At 39.5% G+C, this 27,622-nt stretch overlaps 1 protein-coding gene across 3 annotated transcripts; it reads left to right on the top strand.

Moving 5' to 3' along the window:
- Positions 1-233: 233 nt before the first annotated feature.
- On the top strand, positions 234-27,622 carry ankrd13b (ankyrin repeat domain 13B). Of its 3 annotated transcripts, XM_089121190.1 has the most exons (16): positions 234-637; positions 13,199-13,334; positions 15,492-15,616; positions 16,004-16,049; positions 16,162-16,305; positions 16,514-16,736; positions 16,952-17,018; positions 18,102-18,183; positions 18,881-18,945; positions 19,091-19,221; positions 20,023-20,180; positions 20,309-20,485; positions 20,770-20,933; positions 24,293-24,369; positions 24,564-24,623; positions 25,114-25,206. In XM_089121190.1, the coding sequence occupies exons 1-15, from the start codon at positions 530-532 to the stop codon at positions 24,592-24,594; spliced, it is 1,734 nt and encodes a 577-aa protein (XP_088977316.1). In that variant the 5' UTR covers positions 234-529; the 3' UTR covers positions 24,595-24,623; positions 25,114-25,206. The 3 variants fall into 3 exon arrangements, with proteins under 3 accessions (XP_088977316.1, XP_039518486.2, XP_088977315.1); XM_039662552.2 differs by lacking the exon at positions 24,564-24,623 and having other exon boundaries at positions 25,114-27,622; XM_089121189.1 differs by lacking the exon at positions 24,564-24,623 and having other exon boundaries at positions 24,293-24,376; positions 25,114-25,268.

Below are 27,622 nucleotides of genomic sequence, written 5' to 3'. Positions count from 1 at the left end.
CGGCTCTGTTAATAAATGATACATTGCATGATATATTTATTAAGAAATACAGTAGGTATTTAAACAGGTGGCAGCATGAGATGTTCTCTCTATATCCTCTCCCATGGCGCAGTGAGCAGCATCATCATGTATGACAGAATTACACACTGAAGTTCAATGGCTCATAGACTGTCGGTGCGAGTCGCTTTCGAGAGCCTTGCTTCAGCCTCCGCGAGCGAGCGTGTATGTGCGCGCGCGCGCGTTTGAGCGAGAGAGGAGAGGGAGAAGAGACAGACTAGGAGTGGAGAGCACAGCGGAGATCATTATTACACACGCGTTAGCATTAAATTGCCTTTCAACATAGAGACATTGAATGCCATCTACTATGCAAAAAGGGATGCTGGATACGAAAATTGAGAGAAATAGCCTAATCGGTCGTCTCAGCAATAAGAATAGGCTATAGCACGCGCCCTTTACAAAAGTAACTGATATCGCACAAAAGCAGGGAAACGGAACGGGAGAGAGAGCAGCAGCGAACTATGCACTGAGGATGATTTCTGCCAGAAAAACTCCGGAGAAGAGTCGCTACCACCTGCATTATCTTGTGTGGCACAACAAACACCGGCAGCTGGAGAAAGAGCTCTCCGCGCACGAGCAGGTAAGATGCGTTCGTTTCCGCGTTCCTGTATCGCGGCGGATGATGCTGTGAGGAACGGGCCGTGCGTTTGATAGGGAAACTGATTCTGGTACTTCATTCGGCTTGTAGCCTAATCTGTGATACATGGGTGAAAAGTGAATTTTCTTTGTTTTCTGGTCAGTTACCCATTTAAGTGGTTTGATATGCCAACTACAAACAGAAATGAATGTCAAAATCCTCACACCCTGGCTGTGTCTTCAAACCTATTGAGTTGCCTAGATAGACCGCATTTTTGGGCGTATTGTCACGTTCGAACGCGTACTAATGCTGTCTATGTAGCTCACTAGTTTCCCTATTCTCCAAACCTTCTCGTGTTACGCGTCTGTCCATTTAATGTGGAAACGTGATCAGAAATGCAGTTGAATTGTATTTCGATCTGAGATGCATTAAACACAGAGAGGCTCCACAATAAAGTGCCATTGCTTTCAAAGGCTGTGGGTGAATAATGCTTACAGAACGACACTCACAGTTCCTGAGGATAGATGGTGTGTCGGGAGAGGGTGTGTTTGATGCGCTTGATGATCAACCATCTTCAAAAGAGTTAAAGAGCATGAAATTAAAATTCACCTTATATTTTCTAAATGGATGTTATTGATCTTTTGAATGATTCATACAGTTGTTTTAATTTGACCTCTTAATCTTTAATCAGAATGTCATAACTTTCAGTCAAATGACAGACTTCTCTCTGCTTGAGTTCTGCAATGATTTCCAGTAGTAGACTGCAAGCTCGCTTTTAGATCTGCCTTCATCCGATCAACAACAGTTAAATTGAAGTACTAGTTCCTGTTCTACTTTTTTTTCCCTTTGTTGATAATCCATTTATATATAGATTACAAGACTGAGGAAAAGATCTGGCGCTTCTTCAGTTACGTCACAACTTTAATGCAACATCTATCCACCAATTTGTAGATATAATCGGTGTGGCATTCATCTTTATTCTATTAGAGAGAAAAATCTACAAATACTGTAGATCAACAGACAAATAATGGTAAGACTGCTAAGAAACTAAATCTATTAAAACATTGCTATTTAAATGTATTCCAGTTAAAATATCAAATAAACTATTTAATATTATACAATAGATTTATTAAATAATACACAATTTGTTAGGGGTAACATCAAACTACTCCTTTTTTAATATTGAAGCCATATTAGAATGCATTGGAAGAGGCCAATGAAAATCAGAATGCATTTTTCTGTAACAAACAGAAGTTTATATCAAAATAATAATTGAGATTGCAGAGCTGATTGTAAATATCAAGGCCTGTAAATAAAGTTTTCACAGCAATGCCATAGAAGAAACTTTCAGTCAGAAGTTTTTAAAAGAACCCTTTTTCCTATGTGAAGAACATTTTAATAATCTAAAGAAACTTTTCCCACCATAAACAAAAAAGAATGTTAAATGTTAAATGTTAAAGGTTTTTCATGGAACATAGATGTCAATAAAAAAACAACAACTATTACTTATTTTAAAAAATGCTGTGTTGTTTCGACCCAATTTTGGGTCAAAAATGGACAAACCCAGCTATTGGGTTTAATTTTGTAAATTCCATTTTTTTAATCCAGCATTTGGGTTTGTCCATATTTGACCCAAATTGGGTTAAAACAACACAGGAATTTTTAGAGTGTATGCTCTTTATCAGACTTTCACTATTTGGGTTTAACTCTCTGTCTAATGAGTAAATAACAAGGGGGTTATCCATTGACCGGAAAGTTGAAGCCTCACGGGAGCTGCCATCTTGTAGCAGAACTTCAATTGCGTTAGCATTTCCATTGACTCCCATTCATTTTGGCGTCACTTTGACAGCAAATAACTTTACATCTGAGGCATTTGAAGACTCCATTTGTCCATTATTTATTTCTAAAGAAACACGACAATGTATAAAATGCTCCATTACCTTGTAGTAGTAAAAGTAGGCTAACGATTGCATCATAACCATGCGACTCTCTGTCGCATTACCGTATGGACAGGAAGAGAAGCTTGCGGGCAATCGGGGAAAAGTGGAGGCAAAATGACAAAATAATAAATCAGAATACCTAGCAAAAGTTTCTCCTGCTCCTCGCTCATGGACAGCTCCTACTCACACTCTCCACCTCTGCAAGTTTCGGAAGGGAATGATTCAATTTTTCTCGTGCCACAGCCACTAGAAGACAGACGGGTTGCTCACGTCACATCTACATCATCAAGCTCTGTTTGAGCTCTGTTCGCGTCAGGAACGGAAGTGCTAAAAAAATCACTAAAAACGGGCTTCACTTGTCTCAATGGAGTTCCAATGAGATGGCTCTGTCTACTTCTTTTACAGTCTATGGTAAATAACTATAACTCATTTGAGCAAAGTAATCCATCTCAGTTACAGCAGCCATTCACAATTCCATCTTTCCAAACCCCAAACAAACTGTAACTCACTCCAATACCAGCCATCTTGTTCCTGTGCCGGTTTTTATGACTCAGGCTGACGGTAATAATTCAGACCCCTAACCCTCTTCATGATCACTGCGATATAAAGCACTTCCAGTTTAGATGATTTACAGGCCGCTGACAGCATAATCTAGCCACGTTTGGCATGGTAGGCTCAATGAGTCAAACCGAGTCCCTCCAGGGACGGCATGAGGCGCGAAGGGAGGTCAATGCTGTCTCTATTGTTCCTCTCCAGTGAATGAGGCACGTAGCCACCCTGACAAGGGGAAAAGTTGCTGCACCAGCACACGGGATTATGGGCTAGATGTTAGGTGTCAGTGAAAGAACAAAGAGGGAGGAGAGCGAAAGGACGTGAATAGCAAAGAGATCAGGTGAAGGGGGAAAAATAAGTTACCAAGGGGAAAAGAAGCTCATTTTGCTGTATGCTTCGACGGTGCCATAAAACAGTCACGGGGGAGAAAGTGGACAGATGACAGCTTGGAGGAGAGCAGCAGGGAATTTAGAAAGAGTGAATGGAGAATGGATAAAGTGGGTGATTGAATGAGTAAACTATGAGAGAAGAGCAGTCGGCTGATGGATTTACAGAGCCTAGTCCAAAAATTGGAGAAATTGCATAGTTTTACATTCTTCTGAGTGAAGTCAGCAGTGCCTCAGCAAATACACAACAACACGGGGCCCTCCATCAGCACATTTGCCATTGCCCACACATCTGTTTTACTACCTCTCTTCTTCAACTCTCGGCCCTCCTGCACTCCACCCGTAACGCAACACTAATTGCTACACAGCGTTGTCTCAGAGGACGAGTGTTAAGTGCGATTTGGTTATCTTATGAGAAGCTTTGGTAACACTTTAGAATGCTGTTCTGTCATTTATTAATAACTAAGAACAAATGCGTAACGCAATATTAACATAGTTGGTTTAATTTGAGGGTGGGACAGATGTCCCCACTTTTTGTCAGAGACTGGCCCCACCACTTTTAGCGGCACGGATACCTAATACAAATGAAAATCTCCAGCAGAATATTCGTTCATTTGTTCAGCAGAATATTTGTTCATTTGTTCGTTTTCTCACACAAACCGCTCGTTTCGTGTCTTAGGCCATTAATGTGTACTTACATTTACGAGTCATTAAATCATCTTTTAATTTGGACTTCTCTGTGCATGCTCTTTGAGGTGGACCCCATAAACCTCCATTATATGACTGACAGACAAGAACGGTTTGACCTAAAAATATCAAAATTGAAAATACTGTGGAAACAAAGACATCTTGGATGCCCTTGAGGTATAAGCTGAACATACCAAAAATTAATTTCAAAGTGAACTTTAGTCAATTTAGCGTTTTATTCAATGCAGTTTGTTTCAAAGCTTTACACCTTAACACTGTTGCGGAAACTTTCTGTTTGCTCCTGTTAAATCAGTGAACAAAATGCACACAAATGTGTCCTTGAAAAACGTGTCCTGAATTACAAAAAACTATACAGGGCAGATTTGAACCCAGACACGCTTAACACAAGTTTACCACCAGACCATAAAGAAACACGAACAGTTAAAGCATATAGATTTTAAGGATGAAAGAAACCATCACATTAAACATGACTTAAATTAAACTACTATTAATGTAATTGAAAGTGAACATGAATTATTGTACATATCAATAAGCATTTAGCAATAACAAATTAGTAAGTAGAGTTAATTCACATCAGTATCTACTTTTTCACCTCCCAGAGGACTACAAATAATATATGTTCATAATTAATGAGAGCAGGCCTATGTATAATACATTTTTTTTTAAAAAAAAGATTATAGTTACCTATAATTACTCAAGTCCTTCAATATAAATTGCCTGTATCACTTGGGTCAGTTTTCTAAAGTGAAAAGCATAATAACTCTCTTTTAATGACTGAAGTCATTAAGCATTTTAGGTTTTTAGGTTTTAGTCATGACTTAAGTACCAAATCCTTTTAAAGGAATTATTCAGTATACTAAAGTGAAGATCGTGGTGACCCACAAGTAATGACTCAAGTATTGCTACATTTTTCAAAAGGAATTACTATCCAAAACCTTACAAAAACCTCAAAAGTTTACAATTACTTTTGTTGCTATTACTTGCTCAATTACTAGAGAGCTGTCATATTATTGTCCAAATAATTAGTATTCCTTCTGAAGGATTTGGTAATACTTGAATCTTTAATACTTGAGTTGGATTGTGCATTATGGATTATTTAGATTAATTATGAACATGTAGTTCTTAGTAGTCCAGGTATGAAAAAATGATTAGATAATAGTGAATTACATTTTCACTATATTCACTATTTTTTATGACCCAAGTTGGCGTCTGAACTGTGCTGGATTTGTCTATAACATGGCTCTCAGCACTACTCATCTCTGTGATTTACATATGTTTGTTTTTCCAGTAAACATTCCCCTATTCTAATTTAGATATGCAAACATAACCTCAAACCATGGTGTACTTAAGCGTCTCAGTATTTTTCTTTTAAAGGGATGTTTAGAATTCTGTCAGCATTTACTCACCCTCATATTACCCTTCATTCTCCCAGTGTTATTGTTAACTAAAACAAAAACTACAATTTGTTCATTGAAATAAAGCAGAAATAAAATATAAGCAGATGAAATAACAATTTTTCAAAAATGAAAATGAGAAATGTTGCCTTTGCAACTAACTGAACTAAAATAAATTTGTGTTGAAGTATTAAAATGATGTTTAAAAAACAATTAAAAAATACCATAAAAAGCATTAATAGACATTAATATGCAGTTTATAAATACAGCTATAAATGCTTTATTCTTGATTTAAAAGCATATAATGTGTTTAATAATTGTATTTTCACACTTTATTAATGATCGATTTATCATTTCTAAATGAAGCATTGCATTATTTACAAACCAGTTATTTAGGAGTTGTCAGTGGTTCACAAGATCACTAAGTAAATGATTATAAAACTATTTAAATGTACATTCATACATCTTATTGTTCAGACATGTAATAGTTAGTGTGTTAATAAATGCTTTATTAACATGTATTGCTACTGTAATTCAGGGTTAATTCAGGTAGGTATAAAGCATTATGTAGTGGTCAGTTAACTATTTTTGTGAGGACAATTTAAAAGGCTCAGTTGAATATGTCTGTTCTGTTTCACTGTTGTGTTTGTTTCCTTTTTCTGTTTAGAATATAAATGAGCCTTTAAATTTCTTTTGTAAATGCTTTACAAGGCATAAATAGCCCTCACTTTAGAAGAGCTCACAAAAATAGCTAACTGACCACTACTAAATGCTTTATACCTGAATTTACTTACACTTTATAAGTGATCTCATGAACCACTGACAACTCCTAAATAACTGTTTTGTAAATACTTCATTTACAAATGATAAATCAATCATTAATAGTATGAAAATATAATTATTAAACACATTATAGAAATGCTTATAAATCAAGAACAAAGCATGTATAGCTGTATTTATGAACTGCTTATTAATGCTTTAGAAATTATGAATTAACTGTTAAAACTAATGGCATCCAGTTTAGGATTATAAAGCGTTACCATTAAAGCTAATTCAAAGTATGAATAAATGCTATAATAGTAACTAAAAAACACTGGTCACTGCAAACCTGTATAACTTTCTTACAAAATAAATAAATAAAAAAAAGCTTTTGTCCATACAACAAAAGCCATGTGGGTTTGGACCCCTTTGACTTTTCTTATATGGACAAAAGCAGATGAAATATTCCTCAAAATATAATATACAAATATAAAAAGTTTCAGTATGACCTCACACTTCCTCTTATCTCAAACCACCAGCTCTGTGGCATTTACCAGAATAAAGCAAAAGACATGTCATCACCGGGACAATCAGAATGTCCAAAATGGATGCTAAACTGGGCATATCCAAACGTTTTGTATGTGAAATGGAGCTTTTATACAACCCTTCTTGTCCCCTTGTGACGTTTACTGTTTCCCACTGTATTTGTTCCCACTGACAGTTAAAAAGTAATGGCTGTACTATTGATTGTGTTTTGGTGCAAGCTCCATTGGTTTCTACCTCCCACACTATGAGACGGCCGCTTCAGGCCTTTTAGCCCGAGGCCTGGATGCTAATCTCCAGAATACAAACCACACCGTGGGTGTGAGTGTGTGTGTGTCAACCTCCTGTGACACAATAGTGCATAAAAAGTCGAACAAGGGCCCATATTTCTCCGTCCCCTTTCCTTCCTCACAATATGTCTGCCTAGAGTAGACTTATTTAAAGAATTTGTATATTCTTGTTCACTTCTCTTCTGGGTTGCATCCTTGTCTATGCAATTCATTTCATTCTTCTGGCACATCACAGTCTTTAAGTGCTTCTGCACGTTGATGTCATTCTGCCTTGTCTGTCTTCAAACAAATGCTCATTTAAGTGAAAGCGCTGAAGCACATGATTGCATTTATGTGCAGAACAGATTGTGTGTGTGTAAATCTATGCATGTATGCACATTTTTATGCACACGGTCACACAAGAGAGCCTGTGCAAAGCCTTCAGCAGAATCCATCGCATGCTGTGATTTGCACATACTGTACACACACACACACACACACACACATATGATTTTCTTCTGCCTGCCTCCCACATACACAGTTTAGACGTCCAATGAAAGATTGATGTTGGTTTAAGTAGCTGCCAGAGAACATTAGCCAAGGCAGAAAGAGTGCAAGAGCAGATGCACCAGCCAGAGATGACTATCAATAATGCAGTCTCCAGCAGGCTGAGAGAGAGCGAGAGAGTGTGGAAGAAGAGATGGACAGTTATGTGGAAGAGCATCTATGCTAAAATGTGAGGACAGGCCCTTGATGATGTAATACTGTCTATTTCAATGTGGCGGTGAAGGATTTGTAATTAACAAGAATTTGAGTTTGTGCACTTGTGTCTGATGCAGTGCATGCATGTCAGCCGGCAAGTGTGCTTGTTACAGTGCTGTCAGTGAGAGGCAGTGTAGGTGGGATAGACGAGTTTCGGTCAGAACAGGAGAACTGTAATGTGTAGGTGTTTCAGGTAGGATTCAGCTATTATTGTTATTATCCTTATCCCTCACTGCTCAAGAAACCTTACAAAGACTTAGCGTGGTGTATATGGTCAATTCAAAGAACTAAAATATTTTACTGTATACGTGCTTTTTCTGTTGTTGGTCCAAAACTATGGCATAGTCTTCCTGTATCTTTAAGATTAATAGCCACTGAGTCTGTTTTTAAATCTAAGTTAAAAACCTACCTGTTTTCACTGGCCTACAAGTGTCCTTGATTTAATGTTGAATGGTCAAATTGGTGGTTTCGATGTAAACACCCCCCCCCCCTTTCTCATTAGTTTTGCGGTCAGTCTTGTTTTTTTTTTTGTTTTTTTTTACGATATTTTATTTCTTCTGTACAGCACAATGTTCAACTACTGTTGTTTTTATTGTGCTTTATAAATAAAAGTTGATTGATTGATATATATATATATATATATATATATACACACACACACACAGTATATAAAATATTTTAGTTCTTTGAATTGAAAATTTGAAATACTGCTAAGGTGTTTACCAGTGTTGCTTTAAGGAGAAGTCAAGTTTTATTAGTGGTTTGAAATGTATGGTTAGGAAGAAGAAATAAGCTCCTAAGTGTATATTTAGGTCCCTAGATGTGGCTCTTATAAAGTCTGCTGAAGTTCATCCCCATTTTATTGTTCGTAAAAAAACAAAACACAAAAAAACCTGCATAGTTAGATTTAAATAGCACAACTGATATTGGATGAGTTAAGAAACAAAATTGAATAGTGTTAGAGGTTTGTTAAAATCCTTTAACAATGGCGTTTAGGTGGAAGTTTGTGGATCTCATGACAAGAGACATTCAGCGTGGTTGTCTGTATTTGTTTGTGGCTGTGTGATGAGATGAGATAAGGGACTGTCTGTGTTTGTGTTATTGTGTGTGTGTGTGTGTGTGTGTGTGTGTTGTCTTGTCAAGCGTGTCTCAGAGGGATATATAGCTGCATTTCAGGTCACCAGAAGGCCAGTCTGTAACAACTGATGTTTCTTGAACCCTTCTCCTCTCACAGCTGCTAATCTGTCTTACCGAGTAACATGTTTCCCTCCGTCTTTCCCTGAAGCTTTCAGAACCAGTTATCAATCTCAAACCTTCCCTCACTGGCTAAAGCATGTACACCTCCTGTCCTGACAGTTATCTCCTTCTCTCTGTCAGTCATCTGAGCCATCTTTAGTGTCAGGGTTGATTGGAGATCCCCACAGGATGGATGTGAGAGCCATCATTCACTTAAATCTGCAGTTCTCCCTCCTTGTCCTGCATCTCTGATCTGTACTCCTCATCCAGGGTTACCATAGCAACCCCCACCCCCACCACCCATCCACACCCTTTTCTCTTAGCACTCATCTCGATCTCTGGGGACCAGGCTGCTGTTTTTCTAGAGGCCCTCAAGGGACCGCCGGGACTGCCGTCATGATGTTGCGAAACGGGCCGGCTAATTATGCAGAAGAGTGTCGGACACACAGGAGTTTTCTGTGATAATAACAATAACATAATTGTGACTTGTATATATGTATATGTAGAGACCTGATGTGATGTAGAGACCTTGGAGTTGTCTTTCATCACCGTTCATTTTGTCCTCACTGTTCCTAATCATTTTTTAATAGTTATATGGGATTTTATTTTACCCTGAGTGGGCGTGGCCTTAAAGAGAGCACGAATTGTAGGGGAGCATTTTCACTATTATGGAAATGTTTGGAATCCATCCTAGTTATTGAATTTAATAATTTGTTTGAAGTTATTCTTAATAATCTTGTATATTTATCTATAAACATGGTGAGGCAAGAGTTAATCAGAATTTTGCTGGAAGCAGCAGGTCATCCGGGTACTTTTTGCCTACTGTTTTATGAGTTTTAGTCTCACATTGTGGAAAGGGAAATATGCAAATATATTCTTATATATATATATATATATATATTCGAAGGCAGCCTTTGTCCTCAATAGATGAAGCGGAGAGTTTGTACTGTTTTAGTACATAACAGTTCTAGTTTTTAGACTGTTTTTTATTGATAACCTATTTTATTTCTCTTAACCATTTTCCCATTTAGCACGTCAGTTTGTAATAAACATCTTTCTGGATGCCAACAACATCTATCCCGTTTATATCTTGGTGCGATTCTCCTTTTGACCGGTCGTCTGTGCAAAAGTCTTAGGCACGTTAGTATTTTCATTAAAGAAAAATGGTTTTAAGAAAGTTATTTTTGCTGTAGCGTACCAGTAGGAAATATCAGTTTAATTCTGCAAACTGATCTTTATTTTGCAATTAATTATAATCAGTGAAATTTTTGAATGGACAAGGAGTTTTACAGCTGCCTGTATGATCCACATGGATATCACTGAGTCCATCTTAGATTACATGAAAAAAACTGACTCTAAATCCAGAAGAACTGCGGCAACATCTCCAAGACACTTAAAGAAAACCTGACTTTACAGTATTTTTACACAAGTACCTAAAACTTCTCACAATCTTGTCGCTTTGCAGGTAGATTTCTTCAAGTGTCTTGGAGACGTTGCCTCAGTTCTTCTGTATTTAGTCTGTATTGTTTTTTTCAGTTTCTTCATGTAATCCCAGATGGACTCTGTGATGGTGAGATCAGATCTCCGTGCGGATTATTACACATAATGGTAATTGGAATGTTTGTAAATGTAAGCTGATATTTCTGACTGACACACTACAGTAAAAGATCTAAACAACTGGATGTTAGCCTGTTGCTAGGTAGTTGCTGTGGTGGTTCTTTACTGGCCTAAGTTAAAAGAGCCCATCGCTTTGATATTCTGGTCTCTGGCTCAAATCTATGGGATTTTTGGCTATTTTTTCTCTCTCACTAGGGAAAATCAGTCTGAACTCTCAGAAAAGTTAGACGTGCTGCGTGCTGAAGTTTAATATTTAGGGTTGGTTAAGGTTTTTTTTCAAGAGCAATTTATAATAGCCATATCCTAGCACCACTAACTATGAATAGATAATGCACACATAGACACGAAAACGAACACGCATGAATACACACACCTGCACTGAGTTAATTTACAGAACTCCAAAGCAGCTTTCATAGCCCCGGGGTAATAATATGTTTCCATTACCACACGGCCTATCAAAATGCTTCATTAAAAACAGAAAACATGGCTCAAATATAAGTCTCTAAATAAAGCTGTCCTGACTCTCATTTCTGCTCCACTTACACAACTCATCACCATGCACTGCCTGTCATGCCCTTGCTTTCAGAGAGTAAGCTTATAAATATGGACACGACCACAGCACAACCAACTCATCAAATAATGATTAATGGGTCATCCTGCATCTATAAACACAAGCATATTTACTGAAATGTTTGGTAGCGCGTGGAGGTGAACGGAATGATTGTGTTGGCGTTCGGATGACAGTGAGTGATGATCTTATTATAAATGAGCCTCCCAGAAGAGAATCAGGAACTCTTTTGAGTTGACTGGCTCAGAAGGGGCCGAGAGACAGATGAGAAGCTGGAGGAAACAGTCTGGCACGTTGGTTTTCACAGTGTAGTTAGCGCGGATCTCAGTGTAGAAGTGTAGAAGTATTTCTCACCATGGCATGTGACCGTGGTCTGTGTCATGTTCGAGTGCGATGCCTTAATTATCGCCTAACGCTTCTCTCATCCATAGCTCTCTTTCACTTCTGCCATCTTTTTCTTTTTTGCGTAGCTGGTGGCCAGAATGGTGCTTTCTTTCCTTCTTTCTCAAGGCTAAGGCTTTCTCAAGATTATCATATACTGCAGTTGACAGGACAGTTCACACAAAAATGAAAATGATGTCATCATTTACTCACCCTCATTTCTTTCTTCAGCGGAACGCAAACCAAGATATTTTGAAAGTCAATGAGATACTAAACAACACTGGACCTTAAGAGACACTCTTTAAATGTATCTTCTTTTGTGTTCTTTTGGTGAATGTTGGAGTCCAGAAGCCAACACTACTGGATAAATGTCACCCTGCATCCCAGTGTTCACACTATCCATCCTAAATAGTGTGTAAGATAAGATTAAGTTTATCCCATGTTTGAAAAGAGTATGCCAAAAGTCCCCGGATGGTCTCGGTAGATTTTCGAAGTGTGGATCCATGCACATTGTTGATATTGCACACAACCCATCTTGCTTTGGAAGATTTGGTTAAAAACTATACAAATAAAAAGTGTATTTTTTTAATAAAAAAAATACAACATGGCAGATATACAGTATGTAACTGACAGTTAGACTCCGTTTGATCCGTCTGACCATTAACTTTTAAATCCATCATTTTGCATTAATATGAGATGGACACCCGCCGTGTGCGCTTGTCTGTTAAGTTCACAAGACCGAAGGGTGTCCCATTTCTCATTTTAGGTTTCAGAAGGGTGCTCATGGGTGCTTTGTGGCTGATATGCACCCTCGATGTGCACTAGCAACCCCAGAGCAGACTTTTACCCGACAGTCAAAGCGGCATTACATGTGTGGACTCAAAAGAGGATCGCAAGAGATTAGGGTTCCATTAGCGACAGGGCCAATGTATCTATTCAACAAAGCGTCCGTCCATTAAAGACATGTGGCACACAAAATTGGAAATACTTCAGACGTTTTGAAGTCATCATCTGATTGGATAAATCCTACAGGAATTTCGGGAGATGTGTGTGTCACGTTTTTAACGGTCCGCCTGAAAAACAACAACAGTGTGACACAAAAAAAACCCTCATAGAAGAAAGCCGTCATGTTTACAACTGTGACATTGTGCGCTTATCGGGATCAACTAACTATAGTAACAACTTCGAGAAACAACTTTGATGAGGTACAGTGATAACTGTTTAGGTCTCCATACAAGGCCTAATAGATCAGAAGAAAAAAAAAATAGGTGGAATGGGTTAGGACACAATGTCCTATTTCAAAAACTCTGCATCTGTGGAGGACATAAGTCAACCACTAGGCCACTGCTCTGACAGATCTCTGTTTTAGGGCAGAAACAAAAAATTGTGTTTGTCAAATATTTTACTGCATGAAGTGGTCAATAAAATAAATCTCTCTCTGTCTTAAAGGTTGATTTAGAAGTGTTGGACCCACGGGGTCGGACACCTTTGCACCTGGCCGTGACACTGGGTCATTTAGACTGCGCCCGTCTGTTAGTCCAGCATGGAGCTGATGTCAGCAAAGAAAACAGAAATCGCTGGACAGGTAATACAGCAAGAAACTCCAGCCACTTTCTGGCCAATATTATAAGCTGATAATTATTTACTCTACCGTTCAAAATTTTGGGGTCGTTTGGTTGTTGAAAGAAATTAATTATTATTTTTTAAAATTATGCTTTGACTGTGAAGACATTTAAAGTTACATGCTATAGCCTGGGAAAACCCAGACAACTTCTGGCAAATTTGGAAAGTTTTAGCAAATTTAGCATTATTTACTCTGAAAGTTAGTCTGGCAAAGAGCTCATTCAAGCCTATTTCCAATCTATGTTTCCAATCCGTCGAAATCGCGGCACCAATCAGAAACGTTGGGACGGGCTTTACACGATGACGACAGCGCTGAGATTTTGAAGCAGATTTTGTAGCCTTCGCCGCCGTCGAACATCACTCGTTCGAATCGGCTATCGCGTCTGTTTTTAAGCGATTTGAACGTTTCCTTTTTGTTAAAAACCGTGCAAAGAACAACACTCTGAGATGTTTCTCCGCCGGCCGCCGCTCTGCATACGTCATCTCCTCCATCGCTCTGATTGGTATCCACAAGTTTCCTACGCCCCATGATGCCTTGCATCAAAAGTGGGCGCGACTTCTGGTAGGAAGTAAACAAAGCGCGATTTGACATGCTTGACACTCGTTCATTCAACAGTTGACAGTCATTCAAGTTATTGCGATCCAAACTAGCTAACGATGTGGGAACACAACCTCAACGAAATTCAAAAGGGTGAAATAACAGTACTTTTACCCTCCGCAGTAGTTGAGTGGGAGTATTATAATAACATTATTATTAATCAATACTCATCAAGGCATGTTGACGGACAGTTGTGCGAGCTGACAAACAATTAAAATAAAAAATGCACACTTAGTCATTGTGCTTTGGAGTTTATTCAAAATTATAAATGAATGTGCTACTTGAATACATTAACTGGCATATTTGGTATTCTGTCAACACAGGCTTTGATCCTGAGTTTAGGTGTAACATCAGTAGAGAACAGCCAATCACATGCCGAGAGAGTTTATAGAATATTAATAATTTAAACAAATGTACACAGAACGATTCGTCGTCTTTTGGGAGGTGATGGAAACTACAGTCGTTGGCAGGATCAGAGACGGGCTCTTGGCAGGATCACTCTGATTTCGTTTTCAGCTTATGTTCAAAACAATCACGTTTAAGCCACTGAATTAGTTTAGTCCGGCTATACATACAACCGCGAACAGCACATGTTGTCCCTGAGCTCCGTAACGACATCTCTCATAAAGATTTGCGTCTTTAAATAGTAAAATAATTCTCAGAAAAACAGCTAGTCTCTTCGCTAACTAACACACAAAATACCATTGGAATGCTACTTCCGCCGCGTCACCGGAAGTTTCACCCACTTTATATTTTACAGGAGCTTCCCTCGGAAACTTGTGGATTAGGTCTACCCGCGACGTCCGCTGGTGACGCCCCTCTGGAAATGATTTGTGACGCTTTGCCAGACCATAATAACTCAGTTACAACTGAGAAAGGTCTGGTTTTAAACAGGCTAGTTACATGCTGCTCCTTCGATTCATCAAATAATCCTGACATTTCTCTTTTATCAGTTTAAACAAAAATACTATGCAGCACAACAGTTTTTAACATTGATAATAATATGAAATCAGCATTTGAGTAACGAGGCTAAAAATTCATGAATATTTTAATTGACAATAAAACAAATAATTGCAGCCTTGGTGAGCATAAGAGCTTTTTTGAATGCATTAATAAAGTCATACCAAGCTCAAACATTTGAAAGTTAGTAATGGCCGATCACTGGTTTCTGGAAGATATTGAAGTTCTATTATTTTAATAATAATACATTTTATTTATATTGCAGTTTTCTCAAACCCACAGCGCTATAACCCAGAGTGATAATAAGAATAAAAAGAAAGTCATTGTGTTAAAATAAATTCTTAATAAAACTCTAAAATTTAGGTATCTGAACAATATCATGTACAGAATAAAAATCATCATTAATGTTTATAAATGTGTATTAGTGTTTTAAAGATTAACATTAAGTGAGCATTCAATGATGGCAAAGCTACTGAATAAATAAAGTAAATAGCATAAATATATCATGCATGATGCATCCCTAATTTGGTGTCTCTTGAAACTTTACCTACTGTGTGTCAGTGTTGCAGGAGGCCATTAGCACACGTAACCCGGAGCTGGTACGGCTGGTGCTACGTTACCGTGACTGTCAGCGCACCACTAAGAGACTGGCAGGGATTCCGCGACTGCTGGAGAGACTCCGACAGGTAAATAAACCCTCAACCTGTTAATGACAAAACAACAAGGTATGAGCTTAACAAACAGCATCGTAACAACCACCTGCTGCCTGCACACCTGAGCCCTCATTCCAGTAGATTCTTCCATACACACAAACAAGTTAATAGGGAACCACCGGGTTTGTTTGCAAAGGCCTCTCTTTTCTTTGTCCCTACGAGTTTTTTCTTTCAACCTTGGGCGCCCCGTAGCCTTCTTTCTTTTGTTTATGATGGATGGATGTGCGAGCTTCTGGTTCTCCCCGCTCCTCATCTCTCCGGGAGTTTTATTATTCATGTCTTTCCCTGCAGAGCGATCCGTCTCTCACTTTCGGCCTCCCACTGTATGCACTAACCTTATCTCTCCCTCTTGTATTTCAGGCACAGGATTTTTACGTGGAGATGAAATGGGAGTTTACAAGCTGGGGTAGGTCATTCGTGCTGTAATCATGTGTAAATGGTATGTTTGGACAGGCTCTTCCTCTTTCCACATCCTCATGTCCTGCTATTGTTGAACTCTCCTCTCCTACTATTTCCAGTTCCGCTCGTGTCTCGTATCTGTCCGAGTGACACATATCGGGTATGGAAGAGTGGCCAGTGCCTGCGGGTGGACACAACACTCATGGGATTTGATCAAATGACCTGGCAAAGAGGCAATCGCAGCTTTATATTCAGGGGTCAAGGTGAGTGTGATGGCTTTTTTTCCTGCACTGATTTTGTTGCCGAACTGCCTGTTGCCTTCAAATCCGATTTTGGGTTTGATCTGAGCTTTTGTTCTCACTGCCACTTCTCACTTAGCTTTCTTTCAAACGAGCCATCATTGGCATGGAAACAACCTCATTCTCACTTCGCCACAGTCTCTAATTGGCTCTCTCTCCACCTGTCATTCAGACTCCAGCGCCATGGTAATGGAAGTGGATCATGACAGACAGCTGGTGTTTTGCGAGAAGCTGCCGTGCCCAACTTCCTCTCCAGCCTCCCCCTCCCCCAGGTCGTGCACAACCGCTTTGAACCTTCTGGGGGCGCTGCAGCCCAGCGATGAACAGGTGGCGGCCCGTCTATCCGCTCCCGTGGTGGCCACGCAGCTTGACACCAGGAACATCTCATTTGAGAGGTGAGCACATAACATAACAATTGCCAAGTCATTGTCAGCAATTAAAATTTTAGACAGGAAGGGCATCGTAACCTGTTATTTTGGCTTTACTGTAAAGCTGAGAGTGTGAGCCAGCACTTTTGGGATAAGCTTCATCATAAAATGTGTGATATTGGACTCACCTCTGCCTGCATGGCACGTCGGCCACCTGGTAACGTGCCCGGATGTCTCTGCAGGAATAAAACAGGCATTCTTGGCTGGCGGAGTGAGAAAACAGAGGTGGTGAACGGGTATGAATCAAAGGTATGGCTTATATCACAGTAAATCTCAATCAAATCGTTTTGCTGATAATATAAAAGAAAATGCAAAACAGATGAATTTTCAATAGTTTTCATTATATCGTTAAAAAATGAGAAATAATATATAATGAAAGTTGGATGTAATATAGACCACTTTACCTGCATACATACTTTTTATGCTGTTATAGTAAATCTCAACTGCCATATTTTTTAATTTGTTGCAAAATGTAACCATATTAATGCTCATGTCTTTATATACAGTTGGATATACTGTATATACACATACAATCATACTATATAGCCTACTTTTTTTAGTGGTTGTGAAGTAATTACTTATTCAAAATAAGTACCTACTCAAGAGAGTATGCAATTTCAGACACAGCCAGGGGCTTAAATAGGCAAACTAACTAATCAACAAAACAAGCCACTTCACCACAGTATTCAGAAACACATCCTGATGTCCTGATGTATGACAATGGTAATTAAACACCTTAGCTGATAAGCCTTTTTCAAGTTTAATATCTTTATTTATCTTGACAGTTATATCCTTGTCTAATTAGAAGGCTGTTAAATTGTGAGCTAATTAGCTGGCAAATTGACATATCCAACTAGGGTGAAGGCTTAGCTCGTGAATAGTAATTAAGGTACTTGACTGGACACTCCTGGAAGGTTACCAAGCAACGTCTCTATGACCCAATTAATATTCATGCAGTTTTCCCTTGATTCACATAGTGTTTCATGGTTGCAAAATTTAGCCCGCTTTCATCCATTGACCCGATTGGAAAGGAACCAATTATTGCTATGAAACAACATTCGGTTACACCCAGTACACTGGAAGAGAGTGCAGAGATGCGACATGACGTAACTAGATTGAGTCGTGTAGATTGAGCATTAGATACATTATGAGCTCTTTATTTTCACAATGAAAATTCTTAATATTCCTCAAAATTATCCATATTTTGAAATGTCAAGTCCTTGAACAGCATTCTCTCATAGGATAAGCGAGTGTTTTATTTTTGTCATGAATATAATGTGGCAGATTAACAAACAAATCTTCAACTAATATTTTCATATGTCTTTGATTCAGGTTTACTGTGCCTCTAATGTTGAGCTAATCACACGAACACGTACTGACCATCTCACTGACCAGCACAAAACAAAACCCAAAGGTAAGTTTGACCAGTTTGTTTCTCAAATCACAATCTTTACATGCTCACATTGACATTTATCTATATTTTCAAGAATCTAAATCACACATTTGAAATTATTTTCTTAAATCAATACAATAACTGTTTAAAGTTTAGGGTATGATTTTTTTTAAAACAAGTTGACACTTTTATTCAGCAAGGATACATTAATTTGATCAAAAGTAACAGTAAAGACTTTGTTACAAAATATTTTTATTTAAAAAAAGAATGCTCTTTTGAAATTTCTGTTCTTCAAAGAATCCTAACCCCCTTAAGAACCCTTTTCAGCAGGGACAACAGGAATTCATTTTGAAAATATATTAAAATAGAGAACAATTAAATTGTAATAATATTTCACATTAATACTATTTTTACTTTATTTTTGATCAAATAAATGCCGCCTTGGTGAGCATAAGGATAACATTTAAGGACAAAAATACAGATTAAGAAATTTAGTTTAAGCGCATATGCTATTTTCTCAACAAAACACAATGAGCGTGTGCAATGGTTGGCATGCCATAGTGAATATGATGATTCATTATTTCAATGCCCACTCAGATTTTTTTCCAAACAAACAATGTCTTTGTCTCATCTACTGTTACAGCGATGCAATACAGATCATTGGTATTGTGCACATCTTCTGTAATATGACCTGCTGTGTATTGCGTTTTTGTCTCAGGAGGCAAGACACCTCTGCAATCCTTCCTGGGTATCGCTGAACAGCACATGGGGCCTAACAACGGAGTGAGTGAGAGGAGCCTGTCAAGAATCTGTTCATTTATCAAAACATCTAAAGTGGCTTTCTAGGACTATGTCACTTTTGTTGCCTCAAAGTAAAGTGTGTGCATGTTTGTTTGTGTGTGTGTGTGTGTGTGTGTGTGTTTTACAGCACACAATGGTGACTCAGATATCATGCCCCTCAACAAACCCATTGGCCTTGACAGCTGAGGAGTACTTTAATCCCAACATGAGTCAGAGAGACATCGGACAGCCTTGTAACCTCACCACAAAAACACAAAGGTAGTGTCTCAACCCTTTCATTTTCATTTTGAAACAAATAACTAGATTCTCTGAAGAAAATTTGCTCCTTTCCCAGTCCCATTCCATTCTCTCCTCTCCAACTGTTTCCCATCTCTCCTCAAAGAGTGCTATCAAAATAAATGCAAAAAATCGAACTTTTATATAAATATGGAAGGTTTCTTTAACTCCAAACCTTACTTTAAGTATGAACAACGATAAACCCAAATAACTACATCTGAATTGAAAATGACAACTGTCAACTGTGTTGTCGCCTCGGGTCGGCGTCTGGGCCAGAAATCTGAGCTTGAACTCTAAAGACTACAGGCGACCGCCAACTAGCTTGTGCGTTCAGCGTTTGCATGTTAGGAATTACCTGTCAATATCAGTAGATATGAATGGTCTATTCTTCATTCACAAAGGGAAACCGATACCAGGACTGCAGATAAACAAACTGTAAACAAAGCAGTGCTTACCATGTTGATCACTTTCTTCATTCCAGGTGGCTGATTTTGATATGAAAGGCTCGAGATGACGTAAAACTTTGCTCGCTTTCATCACTTTCGCTTTTATTTGTAATGCAATGACTCGTTGGCTAAACTGAACAATCAGAGCGACATCTCTCACCGACGGCCCAGGGGCCGATTCAACATGGTGAATCAGGCAAACTGCCTGCAACGTTAGCCTGACTTTAATTGACGTGTGGAACACACCTCAAAACTAGCCCGACAGATACTCATCGATAGCCAACATCAGACCATCAGCTTGCTATCACGACCCTTACGTGAATGTTTTTTTTCCCAGGTTCAAAGCCAAGCTGTGGTTATGTGAATCTCACCCTTTATCTCTGGAGGAGCAGGTGGCTCCTATCATCGACCTCATGGCCATCTCCAACACTCTGTTCGCCAAGCTTAGGGACTTCATCACCTTACGTCTGCCCCCTGGCTTCCCCATCAAAATAGGTGAGAGAAAGGGAAAAAAATGGAAAGAGCATGCTATATGCCTAAAAATGTGTTTTCGAAGTATGCTTCCAAACAAACAAACATTTAAGTTATTAGGGTAATGGAACAATGACATCTCTTCACAACAGAAATTCCCATCTACCACATCCTAAATGCTCGGATCACCTTTGGGAACCTGAATGGTTGTGAAGAGGGTGGTTTGCCCAGGGTGGACACTGAAGGGGACGGACAAAAGGACAGTCCCAGGACAGAGGCACCATCTCCAGGCAGCGACTCTTCCAGCGTGTCCAGCTCTAGCTCCACAAGTACGAATCAACCTTTTACCCTCAAGAAAATGTGTTTGTTAGAAGCTATTTAAGATGATGATCAGATAGTGAAATATGGTGTCACAAAATAAAACCGTGTTCAGACAAAGCATTTGCCATTTTTAATGGCCAGAGACATAAATATTTAATTGACACGTGTTTAATGATTGCATTCCTTTTAGCGCTGCCTGTAGTATTGATGTAACTCAGATCTGCTGGTTAATGCATTTAACTACAAAATTCTGCACCGGTCTTCATAAATTTGTGTTTGTTCATACAATTAGACTCATGTCGTGGAGGAGAGATCCCACCTTGTGTTTTTGAGGCTCCGCGGGGCTACAGCATTTTAGGAGGAAACCAGAGGGAAAACATTAGAGAAGAAGAGGATGATCTGCTACATTATGCCATCCAGCAGAGCCTGATTGAGGCTGGATCAGAATATGACCAGGTCTGTTAACAGATGCACATACTGTAGGTGTCCGCAACATAGAGAAATATACCCTTTTACACCATGTCCTAACCAACCATGAAACAACATGGCTTCAAATATTTTTTCTGTCCTTACTAGATCCAAAAATACTGCAGTCTTCTGAAAATATTTGATGTTTAAAGGTCCCCTGACATATTTTATAATGTTTCCTGGGTTGCCCATATGATTTCCATTACACGAGAGTAGATGTTCAAACTTCACGCTGATTTGTACCTGGCTTTCGACAAGTACAGCACAAACTAAGACGTATCTCTACAGTAAACTATGCTATACCCATTTACACTTCCTTCCATGTAGTGATTTGAATCTCCTTCTGTCCGGCCTTAACGGCTGCAGTGTACTTGGCGGGTCAGCACACACAACGGCTGCAACTACAGTGTGGTCTCCCCAGTGGACCAGCACGACAACCGTCTGGATTGAGCCGAGTAGGGGAGATCTCTAGGGTCTTCAAGTGGGCACCTTCTGTCCTCAGTGTTTCGTCGACTGTGACTCTGGCATCCCAGAGTCACCCCCCTTTGTCCCCCACTCAACTCAGCCCAGCTTACTGACCTTTACATCCCTCCTGCTGCTGAGGTTGCTCCTTCCTCATACAGTAGTTCACATGTGCCCTAACCACAATTTTGGAGGAATATTGTCTTCTGTTTTGCTAGAACAGGCGGCAACTTGTTGGTCATGCTACGCTTGCCTTCCAATGCTAAAGCCAAACATCGCTCTTGGTCATGGCGCCAAGTAAACTGACCTTGGCTAAGAGCCACCTTACTTCCTGTCAAAATGTGCCTTAATGTGGCAGATGATGAACACAAAAGACAAGAGGGATCCTCCCCGAGCCAGAGGTTTAGGTTCTGAGGTGATGGGAGAACATCATATGTTGACCTGATAAGGAAACTGATTCTACTCCCTTCCATTGACCAAAGGTCTTGACAGCCCATCTTGCTCATCTCATCCACTCTCCCTGCTTGGCCTGGGAAATGGCCTTTATACACCTCATCCTCTCCTCCTGCTTTCACACCTCACTGACCACCAGCTTCCACCTCTTGACTTTCGCACCTCGTTGACCACCAGCTGGGCCTGCCTTGTGCCATTTAGGAGGAGCTAAACTGAGCCCAAAACCCCCTCTTCCATACTGTACCTATCCCATGATATCTCCAATTTGAAGGGGAGCCTTTGCCTCTACCACAGATTCCTTTGCTGACCACTTTCTCCCTTTCACAACTGTTGCGTGACTCTACTAAGGTCATTTGCAGTCTGACCTTGGTGCACTTAAACTCCTCGGTTAAAGCAGAAACTGGCAGCTTGAAATATTCCTTTACTATAAAGTCCCACTTTGCTGAGGCAGCGTGGAACTCCCAACCATTTACTGATGTATGAACTTATTAACGCTTCAGCTTATCCACGTTTGTCAAAGAAACCTCGCACACAGTCAGTGGCCACAGCAACCTCGGCAGTAGACCAAACTGAAAGCACCAGCGTTTTAGTTTGCTTGGTAGAGCACAGATGTTTATGTTCTTTAACCCTTCCACTGCTTGTCGTCTTACTTCTCCCATGCGAACTGTGTCCTTTAGATCCCCATCGTACCATCTCCCAAGACTCTTCACTGGCTTCTTAGAAACTGTTGGTATTTCCTCACCATTACTGAAGAATGTATTATCTACTACCTTTCCTTTAACTATCGAGATGCTCCTTGATTAAGATGGCTTAAATTGCAATCATGCCCACTCAATATTATCTTTTAACTTACCCAGTAACTGATTAGTGCAGGCTACTGTTGTAGTCATGGTTGTTATGTCATCCATGTATGCTCTGATTGGTGGTAGTCGCATTCCAGAAGCCAAGCGCTCTCCTCCTTCCCATCTTGATGCCCTAATGATTACTTCCATAGCCATGGTAAAAGCCTGTGGAGAAATTGTGCATTCTGCCATTATTACAACCTCTAAGCACTGCCATGTAGAGCTGAATTCTGGAGTTGAGAAACTAGATTGCAAATCTCCAAAATAGGCTTTCACTAAATTTGTTATTGACTTTTGTACATTTGTAAACATGTTTGGACCTTACAGAACATTGGGAAGTTGTGTCGGTGCATTTCCAGAGAAAATAAAATGAACCCATTGTTTCTTCAGAGGCTCGGATGAAGGAACTAAAAAATACCTTTGTGTTCATTTGTACATCCGAACACTGATCAACTGCCATGCTTCGCTCGTTTGCAAGCCATGACATCTTTTGAGGAAAAACTCAAATCGCAAATCGCGTTCGTACTTCCTAGCTCATTTTCTCATGGGCGAGCCAAATTCTTTGGGCAGGCAAAGCAGAGCAATGGAAGGTAACCTTCTCTGTATGACGGCATACGGAGGAGATTCAAGATCAGCACGTCTGAGCTTTCATTTTCTCAAAGGCAGAGACAAATTGCCAAAGTTCGGTTTCCACCGATTGAAATTTCTAGCCAATGGGGGACCATATACAGGCTAGGGGAACTCTGTGTTCATTTTGGATATCTGTTGGTGTGTTTGTAGGTGTGGGTCTGTGTGTGTTAGCGCTTGTTTGTTGCCAGGTAACCAGCTGATCACTCAGTCAGTCTTCAGCTGCAGCTATTCTCTACTGCTTGTTAGCTGCCTTTATCTAGCTGGAGTGTTTGAAGCTTGGTGTCATTTCGTCACTCTTGTTTGTGTTCTCTTACCTAGTTCCTGTGTCCAAGTTTCTAGTGGAGTTATTTCCTTAGTCTCTTCGGTGCATGCAGACTTCTGGGAGATCATCTGCAGTTATCTTTCACCAGTCTGAGTCCTTGCAGCGTTGTCTCCGTCTACTGACTCTCTTTCGGGATTGTCGCTTTCAGGTCGCCGACCTGCATAAGTGTCGTTTTGAGATGTGTCCTGTGCTACCTGTCATTAATAAACTTAACAAGTTTACTTGCATTTTGATCTTGGGACCTGTTATTGTAACAAACTCATATTGTTAAAAAACCTCAGAAAGTGAAAATTTAATAAGGGGACCTGATTTAATCAGGGGAATTTAATATCCAGCTATGTAGAGCCAGATTTTGTTGCGTATGCAAAGCCCTTATAATGCAAATGAGTTCACCAAAAATGTATACATTTAGCAACTCAAGTTGCATGAAAAATCCTAGAGTGAAAGTGATTGGCTTCTTTAAATGAAAGTCTTTTCATTGTTATAAAGTGCAGCAGGGATAACAGCGTTTTTGTAGGCCAACCCAGGAAGTTAACATCACCCTGGTTACCTTGGGAAAAAAGAGAGAGATTGCTGCTTTAATGTGTCTTGTTGTCTGATTAGACTCTGTAAACCCTTTTACACTGTTTCACTCACAGGTGACGATCTGGGAGGCTTTGACCAACAGTAAGCCGGGAACACACACTCTGCCCTGCGACCCCAGCCGACATGAAAGGTCTGCAGTCAGTATTCTTCTTCTACTGTCTCCTGTAGTTACATCTCACACACAATAGGGACAGCATCACACTCTCATCACATTTACTGGAGCTATTGACACAGGCATGACTGTCAATACAGCCTCAGTGAAGCTCATAGAAATTCACTTGTGGTTTTCATCTCTCTCTCCTCACCTCCACTTGCTCCTCGCAGAGTTTTAAAGCAGATTGAGATGCCGACATGAATCCAGAACAGTCACTTCACACTATCAGGGTTAGTTAAAAAGTTAAAGACATCTATAATGTTACAAAACATTTTTATTTCAAGTAATTAATGCTGTTCAAGTAAATCCAAAAGTCCTGGGAAGAAAATACGATTTCCACAAAGTTTTAAGCAGCAAAACTGTTTTCCACATTGATGATAATAATAAATGATGTGAATAATAAATAATTGCGTATTAGATTGATTTCTGAAAAACTGGAGGAATGGCTCCTAAAAAATCAGCATTTAAAAATAATAGAAAACAGATATTTTAAGTTGTACTGATATTGAATTAATATTACTGTTTTTTTAAGCAGAAGGCACTTTTAAAAACATAAAAATTCAAGCTACAGGGGCAAAAAAGCGCAAGACAGATGGCGCATATATTAATACACAAGTGTATTTCATCACACTTAAAGTGCTGATTTTAGTGCTTAAAAAAACAAAAACAATCTTCAGTTAGCAGAAATCTCAGTCACTTCTTTTCTTCCCCATTACCCAGAACCCCACAGCACAAACCCAACACCGTGGAGAGCCCCCGCAGCACACCGAACAATAAGCCACCGCGCAGCTACGACGAGCAGCTGCGTATAGCCATGGCGCTGTCCGCCCGCGAGCAGGAAGAGGCGGAGCTACGTCAAAGACGAGAGGAAGAGGAACTGCAGCGTATCATACAGCTGTCACTCATGGAAAAGTGACCGGGCCATTGGGAAGCGAGGGGTGGCAGAGCATGCCTGGGGATCTGTAACCAACCAGCGTGAACTATGATTGGCCACTCCCAAACGCCCCACCCTCTTCTTCCAAAGAACTGGAACTCTCCAAGGAGTCATTCGCAATCACAGAGAACCCTGTCTTCACTCTGCAAGTTTACAAACACAAACTACTAAACTCATGGCAATCCACTGACTGATCTGCACCAGTCTGGTCTCCTAACGTGTGAATGTGCGATTTTGACCGAGACAGTCCGCGCTGTGTATCTTACTGTTGTTTCTAAAAGCTATCATCTAAGCACTCACACAGAGTTCCTGGATACTCACCGGTAGGTGTGAATTCTGGGGGAAATTGTCACTTTTCAATTTCATATTATGGATTTAAAGAACTTAAGTATTGGTTGTTAATACACACAATTCACTGTACTTGGATTGAGGGGTCACGATGTCTCCTAATCGAATGTGGGAGGGCACTCACAAGAGTTAATGCAGCAAATCCACCTCAATTTGATGGGAATGCTGCATTCACAAAGACGTATGAAGAAAAACGCAAATGTTTGCGAAAGTGACACTTATACTTTTGCTGCATATCCTCCAATGTCGGTACGTTAACCTGCTGAACTTTGAGAATCTCAGACAGGTCCAGCTATGAATTCGGAAATCTAATTTAATGTATTCCCATTTGATTTCAAACTAAAGACCTGTTCACACCAGCATCAATGTTCGGCACAAATTCACTGTAGGTGGAAAAGCAGAAACACCTCAGCACAGAACAGAACTTTTCTGACATCTGCTTGTAACAGAGAACAAAGGAAGTCAAAACGTAACAGTATGTTTTCAGAGACTTTTGGTTTCAAAGAGACGGTTGGACATTTTGGATGAGATTTTGGTATTTTGTGTAGTGTATCAAACACCTCTTAGTGCAAGTGTAGAGAGAAAAGAGCTGGTTTAGGATTCTTGTGCTATTTACTCTCACATACTGTTTGCGAAGGCCACTAAATCATGGTTTTATGTAACAGCAGCAGCTCTGGGCACATGACCAAAAGCTTGAATCTTGGTTGGCTTCGCAGTGCAATGGAAAAGAGGTTAGAAAATCTTTTATATTTGTGGCTTGAAAATGTTATTTTTGTTCATTCAAATTAACATTTTCACACATTGGTCTTGGTGTGAACAGGCCTTCATCCAGTTCTTTCCACACCCTCAAAATGAATCTTGTGCAATCATTCGCCATACTTTTTGTAGTGTGCAAGCGCAAACCCTGCGTTATGATGACAGCAGGTTGAAAACCACCCTTTGCGCACTATTAATGGCATGATTTTGAATCATTGGCCAGATTGATAATCCGAACCTAAAAGATCATTTATTGTAATGGCACAACTGAGAGTGAATGGAAGAAACAAGCCATTTTCAGGTAAATGTCAATAATGACTAAATGATTCCTTTGAATCTGAATCAAATGCTCATTACAATATTCATCATGTGTCCTAAATGAACGTTTCAGAAAAAAAAGACATTATTTTTTCATTGTTCTACTTCAAATGGTGCTAAGTTGATCTTTCATATCAACTCTTGGGTACTTTAATCAGTGTGATTGTCACGACATGCATTCATCCATCTGTTCAATCACTCGACAACACTGTTTCTTTACCGGCCTCCATTCAGTGCTTCCTTCAACATTCCCATCAGAGCTCATTGTCTCATGACTGGAACACCTGCGGTAGCTAATCAGAAATCTAATTGTGCTTTTATAAGGGGCGCCAGTTCTAGAATAAAACATGAAAGGAGGAATCACTCACAGAGATAATGCCCTGAGCACAGACAAAGGGGAAAGTTTTATTGGAGAATCTTAAAATAGATCTGTCTCCTTAGTCAGATTTATTCTGGGGCTGACTGACGTGCCCTCAGGGTTTGATGTATCAGGTGAATATGAAAAACAAATTAGGAAACATGGCCATACTCCACTTCCGAAAAGCTTCAACGTAAAAAACACAAGAGATTAACCATCAGTTTTCAAAGGAAGCGGATCTGATGGCGCTGTCTAGAGACGGAGCTAATAAACACGTAGGATTGATCTTATGATTGTGTGACTTGTGAATGCCTGGGCAGAAATGCTTGATATGACTCAATGTTTTAGTATAACAAATAATAGCATTATTTATATTTAACATTTTTTTCATTTGAATTTGGTTGAGCTGTGGTTTGTGTGGAGTGCTGCTGTTGTGTCTGTATGTGACTGAAATATATTGTTCACATTTGTAACTTAAATGCATTCCGAATAAAGGGTAATGACATCGAAATTAA

Source organism: Pimephales promelas, chromosome 16 (genome assembly GCF_988280905.1).
Source record: "Pimephales promelas chromosome 16, fPimPro1.hap1.1, whole genome shotgun sequence".
Lineage (NCBI taxonomy): Eukaryota > Metazoa > Chordata > Actinopteri > Cypriniformes > Leuciscidae > Pimephales > Pimephales promelas.
This window is presented reverse-complemented; position numbering and strand designations above follow the sequence as displayed.

Coding starts and splice junctions, on each gene's coding strand:
- ankrd13b (XM_039662552.2), top strand. CDS start 530: ATGATTTCTGCCAGAAAAACTCCGGAGAAGAGTCGCTACCACCTGCAT. Junction 16,306..16,513: donor CTTTATATTCAGGGGTCAAG/GTGAGTGTGATG, acceptor CCTGTCATTCAG/ACTCCAGCGCCATGGTAATG. Junction 17,019..18,101: donor TGAACGGGTATGAATCAAAG/GTATGGCTTATA, acceptor TCTTTGATTCAG/GTTTACTGTGCCTCTAATGT.